Here is a 23,152-nt window from a genome sequence, read left to right as displayed (position 1 = left end):
TTTCTAGTTCAGTTCTAGTTCATTTCTAGTTCAGTTCTAGTTCTGTTCTAGTTCAGTTCTAGTTCAGTTCTAGTTCAGTTCTAGTTCAGTTTTAGTTCAGTTCTAGTTTAGTTCTAGTTCAGTTCTAGTTCAGTTCTAGTTCAGTTCTAGTTCAGTTCTAGTTCAGTTCTAGTTCAGTTCTAGTTCAGTTCTAGTTCAGTTCTAGTTCAGTTCTAGTTCAGTTCTAGTTCAGTTCTAGTTCAGTTCTAGTTCAGTTCTAGTTCAGTTCTAGTTCAGTTCTAGTTCAGTTCTAGTTCAGTTCTAGTTCAGTTCTAGTTCAGTTCTAGTTCATTTCTAGTTCAGTTCTAGTTCTGTTCTAGTTCAGTTCTAGTTTAGTTCTAGTTCAGTTCTAGTTCATTTCTAGTTCAGTTCTAGTTCAGTTGTATTTCAGTTCTAGTTCAGTTCTAGTTCAGTTCTAGTTTAGTTCTAGTTCAGTTCTAGTTCAGTTCTAGTTCAGTTCTAGTTCAGTTCTAGTTCAGTTCTAGTTCAGGTTCAGTTCTAGTTCAGTTCAGTTCTATTTCCCTTCAAGTTCAGTTCTAGTTCATTTCTAGTTTAGTTCAAGTTGTGTGGATCTATTTCTGATCTATAAACATTTCGCAATTTATAAAATATTTTATTTAAATATGTTTATTTACAAATAATAGATTAAAATTCAATATTGGAATGCATTTAAAATTCTACGAATGAATTTTTAGGTTAAATATGCAGCAAAAATCAGACTTTATGGAATATATACTAAAATCTGAATGGTGATATATACAACTATATAACAAAATATATAAATATATAAAAATTAACTAATATGTTTATACATAATTATAAATAACATTAAGATCTTCTAACTATAATGTCTCACAATATTCGTTGATTTATGATAGAGGGCCTTTAAGGCACCTATACAGGATAATATCAATGATATTAAGGTTAAACATTTCATTAATATAATAAAATCAGCGGAAGGAGCTTTGCGAGAAAAGAAACCGGTTTCATAGCCATAATATTGAGCAGATAAAGCCACCACAAAGGTACCAATACCCAAGACGTTATGAAAAGTTTTATTTAGTAAGGGACTTAAAAGTTTCTTAAATCTTGTAGAAAATAATGCACTCAAACCGGAGGCAAAACTAATGCAGCATAAAATAAAGGCGGCAAAACCTAAAAAGAAATAAAGCAATTGGTAAAATAATTTATTATTTTAGAAAAACTCATATAATGCCTTACCTAATTTCCCATGTATTGAGTGCAAAGAAAAATGTTTCTGTATACATTTGATAAGAACGCCAGCAATGCCACAACCACCTCCCAATACTTGTAGCACCCAGTGAATAGTAGTTTTGGTACTTCTTCTATAGTTAAAGGTCAAAACGTTGTGGTTGTAATGACACATTATAGCTTCAGCCATTAGGAAAGAGAACTGCAATAAGTTGTATTTGGGATTGGTTTTATTTATAAAGAAATTGATAAGAGAGGTGAAAACTTTGGGTTTCCCCAAAAGTTCCTTTCCCCTGAAAGCAATTGTTAGCTTTGAATAATTCATCAAGAGACGTCTGACACTTGCATTTATCATACAGCCTAATACACATTTTCTCTAATCAGAATTGAACTGGAACTAGAACTGAACTAGAACTGAACTAGAACTGAACTAGAACTGAACTAGAATTGAACTAGAACTGAACTAGAACTGAACTAGAACTGAACTAGAACTGAACTAGAACTGAACTAGAACTGAACTAGAACTGAACTTGAATTGAACTAGAACTGAACTAGAACTGAACTTGAACTGAACTAGAACTGAACTAGAACTGAACTTGAATTGAACTAGAACTGAACTAGAACTGAAATAGAACTGAACTACAACTGAACTAGAACTGAACTAGAACTGAACTAGAACTGAACTAGAACTGAACTAGAACTGATCTAGAACTGATCTAGAACTGAACTAGAACTGAACTAGAACTGAACTAGAACTGAACTAGAACTGAACTAGAACTGAACTAGAACTGAACTAGAACTGAACTAGAACTGAACTAGAACTGAACTAGAACTGGACTAGAACTGGACTAGAACTGAACTAGAACTGAACTAGAACTGAACTAAAACTGAACTAGAACTGAACTAGAACTGAACTAGAACTGAACTAGAACTGAACTAGAACTGAACTAGAACTGAACTAGAACTGAACTAGAACTAAACTAGAACTGAACTAGAACTGAACTAGAACTGAACTAGAACTGAACTAGAACTGAACTAGAACTGAACTAGAACTGAACTAGAACTGAACTAGAACTGAACAAGAACTGAACTAGAACTGAACTAGAACTGAGCTTGAATTGAACTAGAACTAAACTAGAACTGAACTGAACTAGAACTAGAACTGAACTAGAACTGAACTAGAACTGAACTAGAACTGAACTAGAACTGAACTAGAACTGAACTAGAACTGAACTAGAACTGAACTAGAACTGAACTAGAACTGAACTAGAACTGAACTAGAACTGAACTAGAACTGAACTAGAGCTGAACTAGAACTGAAATAGAACTGAACTAGAACTGAACTAGAACTGAACTAGAACTAAACTAGAACTGAACTAGAACTGAACTAGAACTGAACTAGAACTGAACTAGAACTGAACTAGAACTGAACTAGAACTGAACTAGAACTGAGCAATATTTACAGCTAAAGCTGGTCTAGAAGTCTTTGATTTAGATGAGGAGAACTACTAATGATTGGTTTCAATTATCTTTCACTAAACCTTTTTTCCCGATTACTTACTCCAATTGTCACCAGCCATGCATGCAAACCCGTGCCAGCTAATCCCGTGCGCAAACACAACCAACTCATATAAATCGTTACAAAACCAATGCAAATTTGATTCAAAACATTTAGGAAATATTCCAAACGTTGCATTATTTGGCGTGATTCACTATTCGGCATCGTATCCATAGACATTTTGGAAAAACGCGATTTGGCATATAAATTCGTAGACGATGTATAAGGTAAACTCTGATATCCAATGGCGTAAGAGGTGGTAGAGGTAGTTATAGCGTTGTCCGAGTTCTCCGAATTTTTACCAATTGAAATTTTTAACGTTGTGCTGCCGTAATCGGTTCGTATGGTACTGCAAGTTGTAGAATTCAATGATTCCATGTTAAGGCTAAATTTGAAAAAAAAAAAAAAATACACAGAGTTTTTCTTTGCTGTTATTTTAATTTAATTGTATATATTTAAAATTGTTATTGTTTGTCTCTTGGCGTAATTGTGTTTGCACAAAAAGTTCTCTTATCAATGTGTCTATTTTGTTGTTAAAATAAATTTCGTTAAAGGTTTTTTATTTTAAGCTAGGGATGAAACCCCGCAGGGGGAAAAGCAGAAAAATATGCTTTGATAATAAAAAAGCATGTTTCGGAGTATAATTGTTTATTATTTAAATATTTAATTTACAAAACATAACAAATTTATTTGAAAAACTTAAGCAACTACTAGTTATAGTTAGGCCTATTAACACCAGACAATATGAAATTGTTTTTGGGTTTATTATTATCAAAAGTTTTGAAAATAAATGAACCATTTCAACTACTACTAAAACATATTAATATCTGATATGAAAGTTCGAAAAGTCCCACTAGACGAGACATTATTTGAGATGCTGAATAGGTGCTAATCTTTAAGACAAATTTAATAAGGTCTAAAATTTAAATGATTTTAATAATTGAGAAGTGAAACGGGGACTAAAGTTATTAATAATGGAAAGATATATAAATTGATCAGTAAATAATTTAATAATATTGATCTAAAATAGAACTAGATCAGAACTAGAACTGAACTAAAACAAAACTAGAACTGTACTAGAACTGAACTAGAATTGAACTAGGACTGAACTAGAACAGAACTGGAACTGAACTGGAACTGAACTAGAACTAGAACTGAACTAGAACTGAACTAGAACTGAACTAGAACTGAACTAGAACTGAACTAGAACTGAACTGAACTAGAACTAGAACTGAACTAGAGCTGAACTACAATTGAACTACAACTGAACTAGAACTGAACTAGAATTGAACTAGAACTGAACTAGAACTGAACTAGAACTGAACTAGAACTGAACTAGAACTGAACTAGAACTGAACTAGAACTGAACTAGAACTGAACTAGAACTGAACTAGAACTGAACTAGAACTGAACTAGAATTGAACTAGAACCGAACTAGAACTGAACTAGAACTGAACTAGAACTGAACTAGAACTGAACTAGAACTGAACTAGAACTAAACTAGAACTGAACTAGAACTGAACTACAACTGAACTAGAACTGAACTAGAACTGAAACTAGAACTGAACTAGAACAGAACTGAACTAGAACTGAACTAGAACTGAACTAGAACTGAACTAGAACTGAACTAGAACTGAACTAGAACTGAACTAGAACTGAACTAGAACTGAACTAGAACTGACTACGAACTAGAACTGGAACTAGAACTGAACTAGAACTGAACTAGAACTGAACTAGAACTGAACTAGAACTGAACTAGAACTGAACTAGAACTGAACTAGAACGAACTAGAACTGAACTAGAACTAACTAGAACTGAACTAGAACTGAACTAGAACTGAACTAGAACTGACTAGAACTGAAGTAGAACCTGAACTAGAACTTGAACTAGAACCTGAACTAGAACTGAACTAGAAACTGAACTAGAACTGAACTAGAACTGAATTAGAACTGAACTTAGAACTGAACTAGAACTGAACTAGAACTGAACTAGAACTGAACTAGAACTGAACTAGAACTGAACTAGAACTGAATTAGAACTGACTAGAACTGAACTAGAACCGAACTAGAACTGAACTAGAACTGAACTAGAACTGAACTAGAACTGAACTAGAACTGAACTAGAACTGAACTAGAACTGAACTAGAACTGAACTAGAACTGAACTAGAACTGAACTAGAACTGAACTAGAACTGAACTAGAACTGAACTAGAACTGAACTAGAACTGAACTAGAACTGAACTAGAACTGAACTAGAACTGAACTAGAACTGAACTAGAACTGAACTAGAACTGAACTAGAACTGAACTAGAACTGAACTAGAACTGAACTAGAACTGAACTAGAACTGAACTAGAACTGAACTAGAACTGAACTAGAACTGAACTAGAACTGAACTAGAACTGAACTAGAACTGAACTAGAACTGAACTAGAACTGAACCAGAACTGAACCAGAACTGAACTAGAACTGAACTAGAACTGAACTAGAACTGAACTAGAACTGAACTAGAACTGAACTAGAACTGAACTAGAACTGAACTAGAACTGACCTAGAACTGACCTAGAACTGAACTAGATCTGAACTAGAACTGAACTAGAACTGAACTATGAACTAAACTAGAACTGAACTAGAACTGAACTAGAACTGAACTAGAACTGAACTAGAATGAACTAGAACTAGAACTAGAACTGAACTAGAACTGACCTAGAACTGACCTAGAACTGAACTAGAACTGAAACTAGATCGAACTAGAACTGAACTAGAACTGAACTAGAACTGAACTAGAACTGAACTAGAACTGAACTAGAACTGAACTAGAACTGAACTAGAACTGAACTAGAACTGAACTAGAACTGAACTAGAACTGAACTAGAACTGAACTAGAACTGAAACTAGAACTGAACTAGAACTGAACTAGAATGAACTAGAACTGAACTGAACTGAACCAGAACTGAACCAGAACTGAACTAGACTGAACTAGAACTGAACTAGAACTGAACTAGAACTGAACTAGAACTGAACTAGAACTGACCTAGAACTGACCTAGAACTGAACTAGAACTGAACTAGAACTGACTAGAACTGAACTAGAACTGAACTAGAACTGAACTAGAACTGAACTAGAACTGAACTAGAACTGAACTAGAACTGAACTAGAACTGAACTAGAACTGACCTAGAACTGACCTAGAACTGAACTAGAACTGAACTAGATCTGAACTAGAACTGACTCTAAACTGAACTGAACTGAACTAGAACTGAACTGAACTGAACAGAACTGAAACTAGAACCTGAACTAGAACTGAACTAGAACTGAACTAGAACTGAACTAGAACTGAACTAGACAACTGAACTAACTAACTGAAACTAGAACTGAACTAGAACTGAACTACAACTGAACTAGAACTGAACTAGAACTGAACTACAACTACTGAACTGAACAACACTGAACTAGAACTGAACCAGAACTGAACTGAACTGAAAACTGAACTGAACTACAACTGAACTAGAAATGAACTAGAAATGAACTAGAAATGAACTAGAACTGAACTAGAACTGAACTAGAACTGAACTAGAACTTAACTAGAACTTAACTAGAACTGAACTAGAACTGAACTAGAACTGAACTAGAACTTAACTAGAACTGGACTAGAACTGAACCATATTTGAGAATATAGGCAAAACTGTGGTCTATACTATAATCTAGAGAAAAGTCAAGACTGTAGTGAAACTGTGGTCTCTAGTGTTTACAGTCGAGACTTTAGTAAAGACTGAGGTCTACAGCTAGGTCCATTCACCCTAGTCCGCTCAGTTTAAAATGTTCATTAACTCTTTCAATTTCATTAAACTGTTATGTATATACAGTTACAACAGTTATTTTTAAACAAAATATATCAATGACAATAAATAATTTAAAACAATTAAATCAAAGCATAAACAAATCATGCATAAATTTTGTAAACAATATTTTAAAGTCCGGAAATTAAGTTTAAACCAGTTTGTTATATAAAACTGTATAACAGTATAACACTTTCTTAATGAGTTGTTTTAAAGAAAATTAATATAAACAAACTTTATTCAAGAGAAACAATTAAATTTTCTTAATCAAATAAAAATATTATTTCATATCCTAAGAATATAAAAGATTTGAAGACATGGGGGGTTCCTTCCTATTTCAAATACAGTAAAACCACGATATAAGCAATTTTGGTTTAATATGATTTTACCAACAAAAAGACTAACAAATTCTTTATTTGATGATTTTCTTTTATTTCTATATTTACTGATCCTTAGCAGTTTATTTTATTTAGGTTTTACTGTAGTAGGGAAATAACATTGTGTTTTTATTGTCATTTTTATTTCGCTTAATCATGTTTGAAAATCTTTGAAATTATTGTGAGTTTTTTATATTTTATTGAAAGTTTTGCTTGATACTCTCGTTTTACTCATTGAAACTCAAATACACCCTTTAATTCTTGTTAAATTTTGAGATCAGTTTCGTTGCAGTTGATCTACGGAAATCTCTCTGTACTCGTTTATTCTGAAAACGGTACTAGCAGGTTTGCATGCTTTACTCCGCAAATGCATATTTGTTTTTGTTAAAATAAACTATTAATAAAGTGTTAATTGCCCAGTGGGAAATATTGCTAAATTATTTTATTAGTATAGACCACTGTCTTACCTACAGTTTAGACTGTAGTATATCACGAATATGATCACGACTCAATCAGAGACCACAATCTCAACTATAGTATAGACCAAAGTCTTGACTATAGTCTCGACTATTTTATAGACCACAGTCTTGCCTAAAGTATCGACTATAGTATAGACCACAGACTTGACTAAAGTCTCGACTATAGTATAGGCCACAGTCTTGACTATAATTCCAACTATAGTATAGACCACACTCTTGGCTAAAGTCTCAATTATAGCATAAACCATTCTTGACTATAGTCTTGACTAATCAATGTTTTTACCAGGTAATAATAAGTTTACAAGATTTTTTTTAAATTTTAGTAGAATTTTATTAAAATACAAGTGAAATAACATAAAATATATACATAGAATATAAAATAAATCAGACTTTATATAATATATAGTGAAATCTGAACCGTTATGATATTATAATATAATAAAAATATAAAGTTCAATAATTTTCTCTATACTGACTAATAACATCTTTTAATTTATAAATCAAGGTCTTTAAAGGACCCAAACACGTCAGAACAGCCGATATTAATGTCAAACATTTCATTAATATAACAAAATCATTTGAGGGTACATTACGTGTAAATAATCGAGTATTGTAACCATAATATTGGGCAACTAGAGCGACAACAAATGTACTCATACCCAAAATATTATGAAAAGTTTTATTTAGCAGGGGACTTAAAAATCGTTTCAAAGTGGTGGAGAATAAGGCCGATAAACCCGTAACGAAACTAATTAAACACAAGATAAAAGCGGCAAAACCTGAAAGTGTTAAGAAATCAATTAAAATGTATTTAAAATTTCAAGAAGTTTATCACGAAATTTGCCTAATTTTGCATGAGCATTGAACAGATCAAATTTGTCATGTATTAATTGGATGAGAACACCAGCAATGCCAATTCCTCCACCCAAAACTTGTAGCACCCAATGTATGAGGGTTTTTGTGTTGCGACGAAAGCTTAACGTCAAAACATTTTGATTGTAATGACACATTATAGCTTCGGCCATAAGAAAGGAGAACTGAAAAGTTGTGGTTGATTAATTTTGATTTAAAGACAAACAACATTTCTGTGGATAATTATGACTTTAATCGAGACTATAGTCATGACTGGGGTCTGTACTATAGACAAAACTGTGATCTATACTATAGTCGAGACTATAGGCAGGCCTGTAATCTATACTATAGACGAGACTATAGTCAAGACTGTGATCTATAATGCAGACAAGACTATAGTCAAGACTGTGGTCTATACTATAGTCGATACTAGATACAAGACTGTGGTCTATACTATATTCTAGACTATAGTCAAGACTGTGGTCTATACTATAGTTTCGACTATAGTCACGACTGTGGTCTATACTATAGTTTCGACTATAGTCACGACTGTGGTCTATACTATAGTCAAGACTTTGGTCTATACTATAGTCTCGACTTTAGTCAAGACTGTGGTCTATACTATAGTCTCGCCTATAGTCAAGACTTTGGTCTATACTATAGTCTCGACTATAGTCAAGACTTTGGTCTATACTATAGTCTCGTCTATAGTCAAGACTGTGGTCTATACTATAGTCGAGACTATAGTCAAGTCTGTGGTCTATACTATAGTCTCGACTATAGTCAAGACTGTGGTCTATACTATAGTCTCGACTATAGTCAAGACTGTGGTCTATACTATAGTCTCGGCTATAGTTAAGAATGTGCTCTATAGTCAAGACTGTGGTCTATACTATAATCTCGACTATAGTCAAGACTGTGGTCTATACTATAGTCTCGACTATAGTCAAGACTGTGGACTATACTATAGTCACGACTATAGTCAAGACTGTGGTCTATACTATAGTCTCGACTATAGTCAAGACTGTGGTCTATACTATAGTCTCGACTATAGTCAAGACTGTGGTCTATACTATAGTCTCGACTATAGTCAAGACTGTGGTCTATACTATAGTCTCGGCTATAGTTAAGAATGTGATCTATACTATAGTCAATACTGTTGTCTATACTTTAGTCGAGACTATAGTCAAAACAAAAGTCTATACTATAGTCAAGAGTAAAGTCAAGACTGTGGCCTACACTACAGACGATACTATAGTCAATACAGTGGTCTATACTATAATCGGTCTAACGATTTGTATGTCATTTCTTCACTCACTCCTATTGTTGTTAGCCAAGCATGTAGACCGGTACCAGCTAGTCCTGTGCGCAGATACATCCAACTTATATAGATCGTTACAAAACCAATACACATTTGATTAATTATATTAAGTATAACTTCTAAACGATCGAAAATGACAGCATGCAATGGACGCGGTTCAATAATGGGCGTAGTATCGGAAGGCATTTTGAGAAAATTTTGTTTTTTTTTTCTCTTTTAAACCTCTAATGAAGCCCAGTTCCGAGTAAAAATGAATAATTTACGTTGTGCTACCTCAATCGGTTCGAGTGGAACTAACTGCTAGCGCTATTTAATGATTTCATTTTGGGGTTTTCTAAACAGTAATTATTTTTGTTTTGATTTCAAATTTTTATAAACTCAATTAATTAATTGTTGTTCTTAAATGCTAAATGTATTTAAGTACCTTTATTGTTATTAATTTTGGCCTAATTGTTTTTGTTTAAACCCGATTTTTATCAAAATGTCTAGTGGTTCTTTTAATTTCTTAAAGTTTTTTTTATTGTAATCTGTTGATAAATGTGTGAAAAGATATTTTCGTAGATTTGATAATAAAAACGTGCAAGTGGGAATTGTTTATAATTTAAATACTAGATTATAAAATATTGTGCTTGCCGGTCCAAATATTTTACTATTAAATGTGAGCAAAATACAACATGACTTGAAAAGTTTTTGGTCTTGGATTAAAAAAAGAAATACCGAATATATATTCAATGATTGTAAGTATGAATTGTTAGTAGTAATTGTGATTTAGGGGTACAACATTGCCCGTTGGTTCTATGCCAGTTTGACTACTACAGCCTACCTGTGACCCTCACATTTGTAACCTTTGAAGGCCCTGAAAGGCGTCAAGAAATCAACATCCCCTCAGCAGTTATCGCTTAAAATATATAACAAAAACCGCATAATTGATAACAATTGCGAATCCAGTTATTTATTTATTTATCTATCTATCTATCTATCTATCTATCTATCTATCTATCTATCTATCTATCTATCTATCTATCTATCTATCTATCTATCTATCTATCTATCTATCTATCTATCTATCTATCTATCTATCTATCTATCTATCTATCTATCTATCTATCTATCTATCTATCTATCTATCTATCTATCTATCTATCTATTATCTATCTATCTATCTATCTATCTATCTATCTATCTATCTATCTATCTATCTATCTATCTATCTATCTATCTATCTATCTATCTATCTATCTATCTATCTATCTATCTATCTATCTATCTATCTATCTATCTATCTATCTATCTATCTATCTATCTATCTATCTATCTATCTATCTATCTATCTATCTATCTATCTATCTATCTATCTATCTATCTATCTATCTATCTATCTATCTATCTATCTATCTATCTATCTATCTATCTATCTATCTATCTATCTATCTATCTATCTATCTATCTATCTATCTATCTATCTATCTATCTATCTATCTATCTATCTATCTATCTATCTATCTATCTATCTATCTATCTATCTATCTATCTATCTATCTATCTATCTATCTATCTATCTATCTATCTATCTATCTATCTATCTATCTATCTATCTATCTATCTATCTATCTATCTATCTATCTATCTATCTATCTATCTATCTATCTATCTATCTATCTATCTATCTATCTATCTATCTATCTATCTATCTATCTATCTATCTATCTATCTATCTATCTATCTATCTATCTATCTATCTATCTATCTATCTATCTATCTATCTATCTATCTATCTATCTATCTATCTATCTATCTATCTATCTATCTATCTATCTATCTATCTATCTATCTCGACTATCTCGACTATAGTCAAGACTGTGGTCTATACTATAGTCTCGACTATAGTCAAGACTGTGGTCTATACTATAGTCTCGGCTATAGTTAAGAATGTGCTCTATAGTCAAGACTGTGGTCTATACTATAATCTCGACTATAGTCAAGACTGTGGTCTATACTATAGTCTCGACTATAGTCAAGACTGTGGACTATACTATAGTCACGACTATAGTCAAGACTGTGGTCTATACTATAGTCTCGACTATAGTCAAGACTGTGGTCTATACTATAGTCTCGACTATAGTCAAGACTGTGGTCTATACTATAGTCTCGACTATAGTCAAGACTGTGGTCTATACTATAGTCTCGGCTATAGTTAAGAATGTGATCTATACTATAGTCAATACTGTTGTCTATACTTTAGTCGAGACTATAGTCAAAACAAAAGTCTATACTATAGTCAAGAGTAAAGTCAAGACTGTGGCCTACACTACAGACGATACTATAGTCAATACAGTGGTCTATACTATAATCGGTCTAACGATTTGTATGTCATTTCTTCACTCACTCCTATTGTTGTTAGCCAAGCATGTAGACCGGTACCAGCTAGTCCTGTGCGCAGATACATCCAACTTATATAGATCGTTACAAAACCAATACACATTTGATTAATTATATTAAGTATAACTTCTAAACGATCGAAAATGACAGCATGCAATGGACGCGGTTCAATAATGGGCCTAGTATCGGAAGGCATTTTGAGAAAATTTTGTTTTTTTTTTCTCTTTTAAACCTCTAATGAAGCCCAGTTCCGAGTAAAAATGAATAATTTACGTTGTGCTACCTCAATCGGTTCGAGTGGAACTAACTGCTAGCGCTATTTAATGATTTCATTTTGGGGTTTTCTAAACAGTAATTATTTTTGTTTTGATTTCAAATTTTTATAAACTCAATTAATTAATTGTTGTTCTTAAATGCTAAATGTATTTAAGTACCTTTATTGTTATTAATTTTGGCCTAATTGTTTTTGTTTAAACCCGATTTTTATCAAAATGTCTAGTGGTTCTTTTAATTTCTTAAAGTTTTTTTTATTGTAATCTGTTGATAAATGTGTGAAAAGATATTTTCGTAGATTTGATAATAAAAACGTGCAAGTGGGAATTGTTTATAATTTAAATACTAGATTATAAAATATTGTGCTTGCCGGTCCAAATATTTTACTATTAAATGTGAGCAAAATACAACATGACTTGAAAAGTTTTTGGTCTTGGATTAAAAAAAGAAATACCGAATATATATTCAATGATTGTAAGTATGAATTGTTAGTAGTAATTGTGATTTAGGGGTACAACATTGCCCGTTGGTTCTATGCCAGTTTGACTACTACAGCCTACCTGTGACCCTCACATTTGTAACCTTTGAAGGCCCTGAAAGGCGTCAAGAAATCAACATCCCCTCAGCAGTTATCGCTTAAAATATATAACAAAAACCGCATAATTGATAACAATTGCGAATCCAGTTATTTATTTATTTATCTATCTATCTATCTATCTATCTATCTATCTATCTATCTATCTATCTATCTATCTATTTATCTATCTATCTATCTATCTATCTATCTATCTATCTATCTATCTATCTATCTATCTATCTATCTATCTATATATCTATCTATCTATCTATCTATCTATCTATCTATCTATCTATCTATCTATCTATCTATCTATCTATCTATCTATCTATCTATCTATCTATCTATCTATCTATCTATCTATCTATCTATCTATCTATCTATCTATCTATCTATCTATCTATCTATCTATCTATCTATCTATCTATCTATCTATCTATCTATCTATCTATCTATCTATCTATCTATCTATCTATCTATCTATCTATCTATCTATCTATCTATCTATCTATCTATCTATCTATCTATCTATCTATCTATCTATCTATCTATCTATCTATCTATCTATCTATCTATCTATCTATCTATCTATCTATCTATCTATCTATCTATCTATCTATCTATCTATCTATCTATCTATCTATCTATCTATCTATCTATCTATCTATCTATCTATCTATCTATCTATCTATCTATCTATCTATCTATCTATCTATCTATCTATCTATCTATCTATCTATCTATCTATCTATCTATCTATCTATCTATCTATCTATCTATCTATCTATCTATCTATCTATCTATCTATCTATCTATCTATCTATCTATCTATCTATCTATCTATCTATCTATCTATCTATCTATCTATCTATCTATCTATCTATCTATCTATCTATCTATCTATCTATCTATCTATCTATCTATCTATCTATCTATCTATCTATCTATCTATCTATCTATCTATCTATCTATCTATCTATCTATCTATCTATCTATCTATCTATCTATCTATCTATCTATCTATCTATCTATCTATCTATCTATCTATCTATCTATCTATCTATCTATCTATCTATCTATCTATCTATCTATCTATCTATCTATCTATCTATCTATCTATCTATCTATCTATCTATCTAACTAACTAACTAACTAACTACCTAGCCCGAGTTCCTGTTGATTATTGTTGTAACAGTTCCTCAACAGTCCTTGTGTAAATTTGTGTAACTTTAGGATTAGAATAACGAATCCTACAGCTAGAATTATTGAAAACATTTTGATCTGATAAGAAGTTTTTTTGTGAGTTCTCGGGCATTATTCTCAGAATCTCAATTGAGAATATGAAGAACGCTTTGCAGACAGCAGCACTAGTCTGAATTCTGAGACATAAATTAACTCGTTTAAATTAATTAAAGCAGATTCCCGAAAGAGTAGTAGATATATTAATCTTAAAATTTTTCTGTATATATACTATAGGAAAGCATGATTATTATTGATCAAGTCACAAATTTTTAAGTTTCCATCAACATTTTAAAATTGGGCGGAAATTTTGAAGTTTCCATCAACATTTTAAAATTGGGCGGAAATTAAACTTAAGCCGGTTTTTGAATTTTTATTTAAAATAAAACTTATTTTAAATAGTTTATAAACAAATAAAAAATTTTATTTCAGAGAATTGTAATTTTAAATAAAATTTCTTCATAAAACACAAGATCGTATATTCTTAGAACTGTATACAGTTTTACTTTGCTTTTTTGATCAAAAACTCTCAAGGGGTTTCCCGTTGCGATATAGAGTATAATAATGTAAATAACCATTTAAATTTATAACCTTTTTTTGTTTTCCTTAATCAGACTTGGATTTTCTTTGGAAATTTGTTTATTTAAATACGACTTTATTTTAATACAACACTTTAGCGACGAAATACACCCTTTAATTCTTGATACTAATATAAAACTGTTGTACATTTGATATATTGCAAAAACATCTGTGCTCATTTAGTATTTTTGCAAAAAAGTACCAGTTTTTTTATGCAGTTTTTATTTGTTTTTGTATTTTGATAATTTTGAGAGATGCTTTTAATCGAAATGCAATTCAGAGCCAGAGTGTTTTATTTGTAACAAACAGATGGGCAATATTGACTTGTGATGATGGCTATTTGGTAGTACAAAAAGTTGGTACGAAAGACTAATTTATGTACCATTGGCTTTCTAGAACATTGGCTAATCATACGGTCGATTTTTTAGGAGATTAAATTGCTATCGGCTCAAAAAAATCTGTACATACATAATATAATTTTCAGAACCGGTTGTATAAACTACTTACTGATCTACTAGTACTCAAAATCAGATCTACTTTTCGATAAAATAACACTGATAACGGGCCCATTAGTTCTCAGATTAGCTTAGAGGGTATTTTAATCTATCAAAATTACATTATAAGACTCTCTTATATTTAAACAACTGTATTTTAATTCGTTCTCAACAGATCACAGAGTATATAGTAGAATTCTATGAAAAACTAATTTTTATTTTTTATTTAAATTTTTACGTTTTATATTTTTTTTTTTTGCGACAAAACAATAGTTTGTGGTTTTTATAAAATGCTATTCGGTTACATATACATACATTGACCTTAAAATTTTGAAAATCAAAAGGTGATTTGAAAATAAAGTCATAACAGTTTGAATGAAGTCTTATATCTTAGATCGTGCAACAATCAATAGGAGACGCAGAGAAATGTCAGTAGCATGAAATTTAAATAAACATCGATATATTATGTAGACTATAATCTGAACTTTAATCTGATATATGTATACAGGCTGGACAATAATCTTGTCTATAGAGTGGTACATAGTCTAGTCTAATCTATAGTCTGGATTACAATCTAGTCTAGTGTATAGTTCAGTTTATAATCCTGTCTATAGTATAGTATAGTCTATAGTCTAGTCTATAGTCTAGTCTTTAGTCTAGCCTATAGTCTAGACTATAGCCTAGTCTATAGTCTAGTCTATAGTCTAGTCTATAGTCTAGTCTATAGTCTAGTCTATAGTCTAGTCTATAGTCTAGTCTATAGTCTAGTCTATAGTCTAGTCTATAGTCTAGTCTATAGTCTAGTCTATAGTCTAGTCTATAGTCTAGTCTATAGTCTAGTCTATAGTCTAGTCTATAGTCTAGTCTATAGTCTAGTCTATAGTCTAGTCTATAGTCTAGTCTATAGTCTAGTCTATAGTCTAGTCAATAGTCTAGTCTATAGTCTAGTCTATAGTCTAGTCTATAGTCTAGTCTATAATCTAGTCTATAGTCTAGTCTATAGTCTAGTCTATAGTCTAGTCTATAGTCTAGTCTATAGTCTACTCTATAGTCTAGTCTATAGTCCTCTCTATATTCTAGTCTATAGTCTAGTCTATAATCTAGTCTATAGTCTAGTCTATAGTCTGGTCTAGTCCATAGTCTAGTCTATAGTCTAGTCTATAGTCTAGTCTATAGTCTACTCTATAGTCTAGTCTATAGTCTAGTCTATAGTCTAGTCTATAGTCTAGTCTATAGTCTAGTCTATAGTCTAGTCTATAGTCTAGTCTATAGCCTAGTCTATAGTCTAGCCTATAGTATAGTCTATAGTCTAGTCTATAGTCTAGTCTATAGTCTAGTCTATAGTCTAGTCTATAGTCTAGTCTATAGTCTAGTCTATAGTCTAGTCTATAGTCTGGTCTAGTCTATAGTCTGGTCTAGTCTATAGTCTGGTCTAGTCTATAGTCTAGTCTATAGTCTGGTCTAGTCTATAGTCTAGTCTATAGTCTGGTCTAGTCTATAGTCTGGTCTAGTCTATAGTCTAGTTTATAGTCTAGTTTATAGTCTAGTCTATAGTCTAGTCTATAGTCTAGTCTATAGTCTAGTCCATAGTCTAGTCCATAGTCTAGTCCATAGTCTAGTCTATAGTCTAGTCTAGTAGTCTATTCTATAGTTCTAGTCTATAGTCTGTGTCTAGTCTATTATAGTCTAGTCTATAGTCTAGTCTATAGTCTAGTCTATAGTCTAGTCTATAGTCTAGTCATTAGTTCGTTAGTCTAGTCTATAGTCTAGGTCTATAGTCTAGTCCTTCTAGTCTAAGTCATCTAGTCTTAGTCCTATAGTCTAGTCTAGTCTAGTCTATAGTCTATAGTCTAGTCTATAGTCTAGTCTTATAGTCTAGTCTATAGTCTGTGTCTATAGTCTCAGTCTATAGTCTAGTCTATAGTCTAGGTCTATCGGTCTAGTCTATAGTCTAGTCTATAGTCTCGTTATAGTCTAGTCTATAGTCTAGGTCTATAGTTCTAGTCTATAGTATAGTCTATAGTCTAGTTCTATAGTATGTCATAGTAGTCTATAGTCTAGTCTATAGTCTAGTATTGTCTAGTCTATAGTCTAGTCTCTAGTCTAGTCTATAGTCTAGTCTATAGTCTAGTTCTGTCTAGTCTATAGTAGTCATCGTCTAGTCTATAGTCTAGTCTATAGTCTAGTCTATAGCCTAGTCTATAGTCTAAGTCTATAGTCTAGTCTATAGTCTAGTCTATAGTCTAGTCTATAGGTCTAGTCTATAGTCTAGTCTATAGTCTAGTCTATAGTCTAGTCTATAGTCTAGTCTATAGTCTAGTCTATAGTCTAGTCTATAGTCTAGTCTATAGTCTAGTCTATAGTCTAGTCTATAGTCTAGTCTATAGTCTAGTCTATAGTCTAGTCTATAGTCTAGTCTATAGTCTAGTCTATAGTCTAGTCTATAGTCTAGTCTATAGTCTAGTCTATAGTCTAGTCTATAGTCTAGTCTATAGTCTAGTCTATAGTCTAGTCTATAGTCTATTCTATAGTCTAGTCTATAGTCTAGTCTATAGTCTAGTCTATAGTCTAGTCTATAGTCTAGTCTATAGTCTAGTCTATAGTCTAGTCTATAGTCTAGTCTATAGTCTAGTCTATAGTCTGGTCTATAGTCTGGTCTATAGTCTAGTCTATAGTCTAGTTACTAGGCAAATCTATAGATAAGTTTTTTTTTTTTCATAAAAATATGCACAAACATTTTTTCTATTGAAATATGAACTTAAGAATATTATTAGATTTTCAACAAATAAAAAAAGCTAACCAGAATAGTCAATTCTATTATAATTTTAAAGTGTTTAAACATTTTTATCGATATGTTTTGTTCTACTAACATCACGTACAATTGATAAGAATTACTTACATGTTATAATGTATTATTTTCGAAAGCTTTTTTAAGCCAAAATATTTATAACAAACCATTATTTTAATAATACATTAGAAATTATGACGTTTTAGCAAACATGGCAGAACAATGACTAGATACAGATAGATATCAGTTTTGAAGTTCAGAGAACCTTCTGTTTGAGGGTAAAAGAATAGAAACACTGAAGGCCATAATGGAACTGGCAATAAAAGGTTTATTTAATAACTATATACTAAATAATTGTTGCAGTATTATACAATTGTTAATAAATGAAAAGGAAGTTGAATTTTAGAGATCGACTAGACTATAGACTAGACTATAGACTACACTATAGACTATACTATAGACTAGACTATAGACTAGACTATAGACTAGACTATAGACTAGACTATAGACTAGACTATAGACTAGACTATAGACTAGACTATAGACTAGACTATAGACTAGACTATAGACTAGACTATAGACTAGACTATAGACTAGACTATAGACTAGACTATAGACTAGACTATAGACTAGACTATAGACTAGACTATAGACTAGACTATAGACTAGACTATAGACTAGACTATAGACTATAGACTAGACTATAGACTAGACTATAGACTAGACTATAGACTAGACTATAGACTGGACTATAGACTACACTATAGACTAGACTATAGACTAGACTATAGACTAGACTATAGACTAGACTAGACTATAGACTAGACTATAGACTAGACTATAGACTAGACTATAGACTAGACTAGACTATAGACTAGACTAGACTATAGACTAGACTATAGACTAGACTATAGACTAGACTATAGACTAGACTAGACTATAGACTAGACTATAGACTAGACTAGACTAGAATAGACTAGACTATAGACTAGACTATAGACTAGACTATAGACTACACTATAGACTAGACTATAGACTAGACTATAGACTAGACTATAGACTAGACTATGGACTAGACTATAGACTATACTATAGACTGCACTAGACTAGACTGTAGACTAGACTATAGACCAGACTATAGACTAGACTATAGACCAGACTATAGACTAGACTGTAGACCAGACTATAGACTAGACTATAGACCGGACTATAGACTAGACTATAGACCAGACTATAGACTAGTCTATAGACCAGACTATAGTTAAAACTATAGAATAGACAATAGTTCAGACTAGTACAGACCATATACTGCACTATAGTCGAGACTAAAGAGTAGACTAGTCCAGAACATAGAAGAGGCTGTAGTCAGACTATAGTTCAGACTATAGACTAGACTATAGTTCAGACTAGACTAGTCTATAGTCTGAGCTACTCTATAGTGGATTATAGCCTAGTCTATAGACTTTACTATCGTCTAGCCTATCGTCTGAACTATAGTCTTGTCACTAGACTATAGTTCTAGACTAGAACTAGATCTATAGTCTATAGACTGATCCGGACTTTATACTACACTATAGTCCAAACTATAGACTAGACTATAGTCCAGACTATAGTTCACACTATAGACTAGGCTATAGTTCAGACTATGTCCTAGACTATAGTGCAGACAGTAGACTAGACAATAATCTAGTCCAGATCATGGACTAGATAATAGTTAGTGCAGACTATAGTCCTGACCATAGACAAAATAATAGTGCAGACTATAGAATATAAAACCATTAGTACATTTCTTTATAAAGTATCAAAAGTTCTATTGAACTTTTAAATTTACCTTCAAGTTTTACGATAAAACTTCGTTTCACCAACATTAACTAATACTTTTTGTTTGGAAACGTTTTGGAATGAAAATTGTTTTAAAATAGAACAAAAATCAAAACCATAATTTTAACCTAACGTAACTTATTTAAATATTTATGTTATAATTATAACAATTTATATATAGACAGGTGTTTCCTAATTACTTATAGTATATCAGAAAATTTAAACATTTTTGTAACGTTTTTTTCAACTTGAAGTTTATTTAATTGTTTATCGTTTTTTTATTATTATTTGGCAATGATCGCCAATATACTTTTACTTTTTTTTGTGTTTTTCAATATTTATGTATGTAGTTTAAACTTTAAAGTCATTGTTTTATATTTTTGCGGTTCAGAATTTGCCAGCCCCTTACGGTTTCGTTTGAATATCTTATGACTAATAAAATTACAAAAAAATAAAATACTAATTAAGTATCGTATGATAATAAATCATTAACAATATTTATTAAATCAAAAAAGTTTGTAATTTTGTTTAAATAAATAATCAATTTAATGGTTCAATAACTTGTAATACATATAATAACAATTAAAAGAATTTTAATCAGCCTTATCAAAACTTTTCTTTACAAATGAGTTAACATTTTGAAGGTGTTAAAAACTAAATTGTCGATAACTTAAACGTTCAATTAAAAAAATTATATTATAAACCATACTCGTTTGTTTAAGCTAAAAAAAATCTAGGAAATTTTGCTGATCGAGGAAACGATCGTTCCCTAAACAGATTATTAAGAGATAAACATTTCTATAGTATATTCTACTGATCACTGATCAACGAAACGATCAGTTAACTAGAAAATTTCTAATAGACAATTGTTAATGATCGCTGAATGAAAAACAATCTGTAGAGAATCTTTGACGATCGATATATGAAAAATGTTGTAAAGAAAATTTCATCAACCGATTGATTACGAAAATGATCGATAGTCTTTACTATGGACTATTGTTTTGTCTATATTCTGGACTATAGTATAGTCTATAGCTTGTCAAACCAGGACTACATTATAGTCTATAGTCTAGCGTAAATTCTGGACTACAATATAGTCTATAGTCTTGTCTATAGTCTAGTCTATAGCCTAGGCTTTAGTGTAGTCTATTGTTAGTAAATAGTTTGGACTATATATTCTATAGTCAGGACTATGGCCAAGTCTATATTCTGGTCTATAATATAGCCTTTAGTCTGGACTATAGTCTGGATTATACTCCAGTCTATAGTCCGGACTAGAGCCTTGTCTATAATGTGGACTTTAGTGGACTATGTTCAGTCTATATTCCTTAATTTAGTATATATTCCGGTATATAATCTAGTTCTTAGTCTGGACGATATATTCTAGAATATAGTCTAGTCTATAGTCTAGTCGAAAGTCTAGTCGAAAGTCTAGTCGAACGTCTAGTCTATAGTCTAGTCTAGTCTAGTCTATAGTCTAGTCTATAGTAGTCTATAGTCTAGTCTATAGTCTAGTCTATAGTCTAGTCTATAGTCTAGTCTATAGTCTAGTCTATAGTCTAGTCTATAGTCTAGTCTATAGTCTAGTCTATAGTCTAGTCTATAGTCTAGTCTATAGTCTAGTCTATAGTCTAGTCTATAGTCTAGTCTATAGTCTAGTCTATAGTCTAGTCTATAGTCTAGTCTATAGTCTAGTCTATAGTCTAGTCTATAGTCTAGTCTATAGTCTAGTCTATAGTCTAGTCTATAGTCTAGTCTATAGTCTAGTCTATAGTCTAGTCTATAGTCTAGTCTATAGTCTAGTCTATAGTCTAGTCTATAGTCTAGTCTATAGTCTAGTCTATAGTCTAGTCTATAGTCTAGTCTATAGTCTAGCCTATAGTCTAGTCTATAGTCTAGTCTATAGTCTATTCTATAGTCTAGTCTATAGTCTAGTCTATAGTCTAGTCTATAGTCTAGTCTATAGTCTAGTCCTATAGTCTAGTCTATAGTCTAGTCTATAGTCTAGTCTATAGTCTAGTCTATAGTCTAGTCCATAGTCTAGTCTATAGTCTAGTCTATAGTCTAGTCTATAGTCTAGTCTATAGTCTAGTCTATAGTCTAGTCTATAGTCTAGTCTATAGTCTAGTCTATAGTCTAGTCTATAGTCTAGTCTAGTCTATAGTCTAGTCTATAGTCTAGTCTATAGTCTAGTCTAGTCTATAGTCTAGTCTATAGTCTAGTCTATAGTCTAGTCTATAGTCTAGTCTATAGTCTAGTCTATAGTCTAGTCTATAGTCTAGTCTATAGTCTAGTCTATAGTCTAGTCTATAGTCTAGTCTATAGTCTAGTCTATAGTCTAGTCTATAGTCTAGTCTATAGTCTAGTCTATAGTCTAGTCTATAGTCTAGTCTAGTCTAGTCTATAGTCTAGTCTATAGTCTAGTCTATAGTCTAGTCTATAGTCTAGTCTATAGTCTAGTCTATAGTCTAGTCTATAGTCTAGTCTATAGTCTAGTCTATAGTCTAGTCTATAGTCTAGTCTATAGTCTAGTCTATAGTCTAGTCTATAGTCTAGTCTATAGTCTAGTCTATAGTCTAGTCTATAGTCTAGTCTATAGTCTAGTCTATAGTCTAGTCTATAGTCTAGTCTATAGTCTAGTCTATAGTCTAGTCTATAGTCTAGTCTATAGTCTAGTCTATAGTCTAGTCTATAGTCTAGTCTATAGTCTAGTCTATAGTCTAGTCTATAGTCTAGTCTATAGTCTAGTCTATAGTCTAGTCTATAGTCTAGTCTATAGTCTAGTCTATAGTCTAGTCTATAGTCTAGTCTATAGTCTATAGACTAGTCTATAGTCTAGTCTATAGTCTAGTCTATAGTCTAGTCTATAGTCTAGTCTAGTTAGTCTATAGTCTAGTTTATAGTCTATAGTCTAGTCTATAGTCTGGTGTATAGTCTAGTCTATAGTCTAGTCTATAGTCTAGTCTATAGCCTAGTCTATAGTCTAGTCTATAGTCTAGTCTATAGTCTGGACTATAGTATAGTCTGGACTTTTATCTAGTCTATATTCTGGACTATAATCTAGCCTATAGTCTGGTCTATAGCCTGGGGTATTGTATGGACTATAGCCAAGCCTCGACTGAAGTCTATTCTATAGTGTGAACTACGGTCTAATCAATAGTCTAGTCTATAGTCTGAACTACAGGCTAGTCTACCGTTTGGACTATATTCCAGTCGACAGTCAGGACTCGAATCTAGTCTATAGTATGGACCATAGTTTATTCTATAGTCTGAACCATAGTCTGTCGGGACTATAGCTAGTCCATGCAAATGTTGTTAATATCTTTAGA

The 23,152-nt window shown here is 31.7% G+C and overlaps 2 protein-coding genes across 2 annotated transcripts; both read right to left on the bottom strand.

The window, feature by feature from the left end:
* Nucleotides 1–631: 631 nt before the first annotated feature.
* LOC119611181 (cytochrome b561 domain-containing protein 2-like) lies at nt 632–14,853 on the bottom strand. The gene is made up of 4 exons (XM_037966680.1): nt 14,733–14,853; nt 2,813–3,194; nt 1,261–1,453; nt 632–1,194 (listed from the first exon to the last, which is right to left on the bottom strand). Exons 2-4 carry the CDS (start codon nt 3,185–3,187, stop codon nt 878–880), a joined length of 885 nt encoding a protein of 294 aa, XP_037822608.1. The 5' UTR covers nt 3,188–3,194; nt 14,733–14,853; the 3' UTR covers nt 632–877.
* On the bottom strand, nt 7,954–9,905 carry LOC119611178 (cytochrome b561 domain-containing protein 2-like). Its single transcript, XM_037966675.1, has 3 exons — nt 9,671–9,905; nt 8,345–8,537; nt 7,954–8,279 (listed from the first exon to the last, which is right to left on the bottom strand). The coding sequence occupies exons 1-3, from the start codon at nt 9,857–9,859 to the stop codon at nt 7,954–7,956; spliced, it is 708 nt and encodes a 235-aa protein (XP_037822603.1). The 5' UTR covers nt 9,860–9,905.
* Nucleotides 14,854–23,152: the final 8,299 nt, after the last annotated feature.

This window comes from Lucilia sericata, unplaced genomic scaffold (assembly GCF_015586225.1).
Source record: "Lucilia sericata isolate MDLA Ls3-8-SP2 unplaced genomic scaffold, ASM1558622v1 Contig001385F_arrow, whole genome shotgun sequence".
NCBI classification, from domain to species: Eukaryota; Metazoa; Arthropoda; class Insecta; order Diptera; family Calliphoridae; genus Lucilia; species Lucilia sericata.
Note: the sequence above shows the minus strand (reverse complement) of the source record. Positions and strands in the feature narration are given on the sequence as shown.

Excerpts from the sequence above, each read along its gene's own strand:
- LOC119611181 (XM_037966680.1), bottom strand. The coding sequence starts at position 3,187 with ATGGAATCATTGAATTCTACAACTTGCAGTACCATACGAACCGATTAC. Across the intron at positions 1,454-2,812 it reads CATGGCTGGTGACAATTGGA|TTCTCTTTCCTAATGGCTGA; the intron begins GTAAGTAATCGG and ends AACTTATTGCAG. Across the intron at positions 1,195-1,260 it reads CTCAATACATGGGAAATTAG|GTTTTGCCGCCTTTATTTTA; the intron begins GTAAGGCATTAT and ends ATTTCTTTTTAG.
- LOC119611178 (XM_037966675.1), bottom strand. The coding sequence starts at position 9,859 with ATGCCTTCCGATACTACGCCCATTATTGAACCGCGTCCATTGCATGCT. Across the intron at positions 8,538-9,670 it reads CTTGGCTAACAACAATAGGA|TTCTCCTTTCTTATGGCCGA; the intron begins GTGAGTGAAGAA and ends ACAACTTTTCAG. Across the intron at positions 8,280-8,344 it reads CAATGCTCATGCAAAATTAG|GTTTTGCCGCTTTTATCTTG; the intron begins GCAAATTTCGTG and ends TAACACTTTCAG.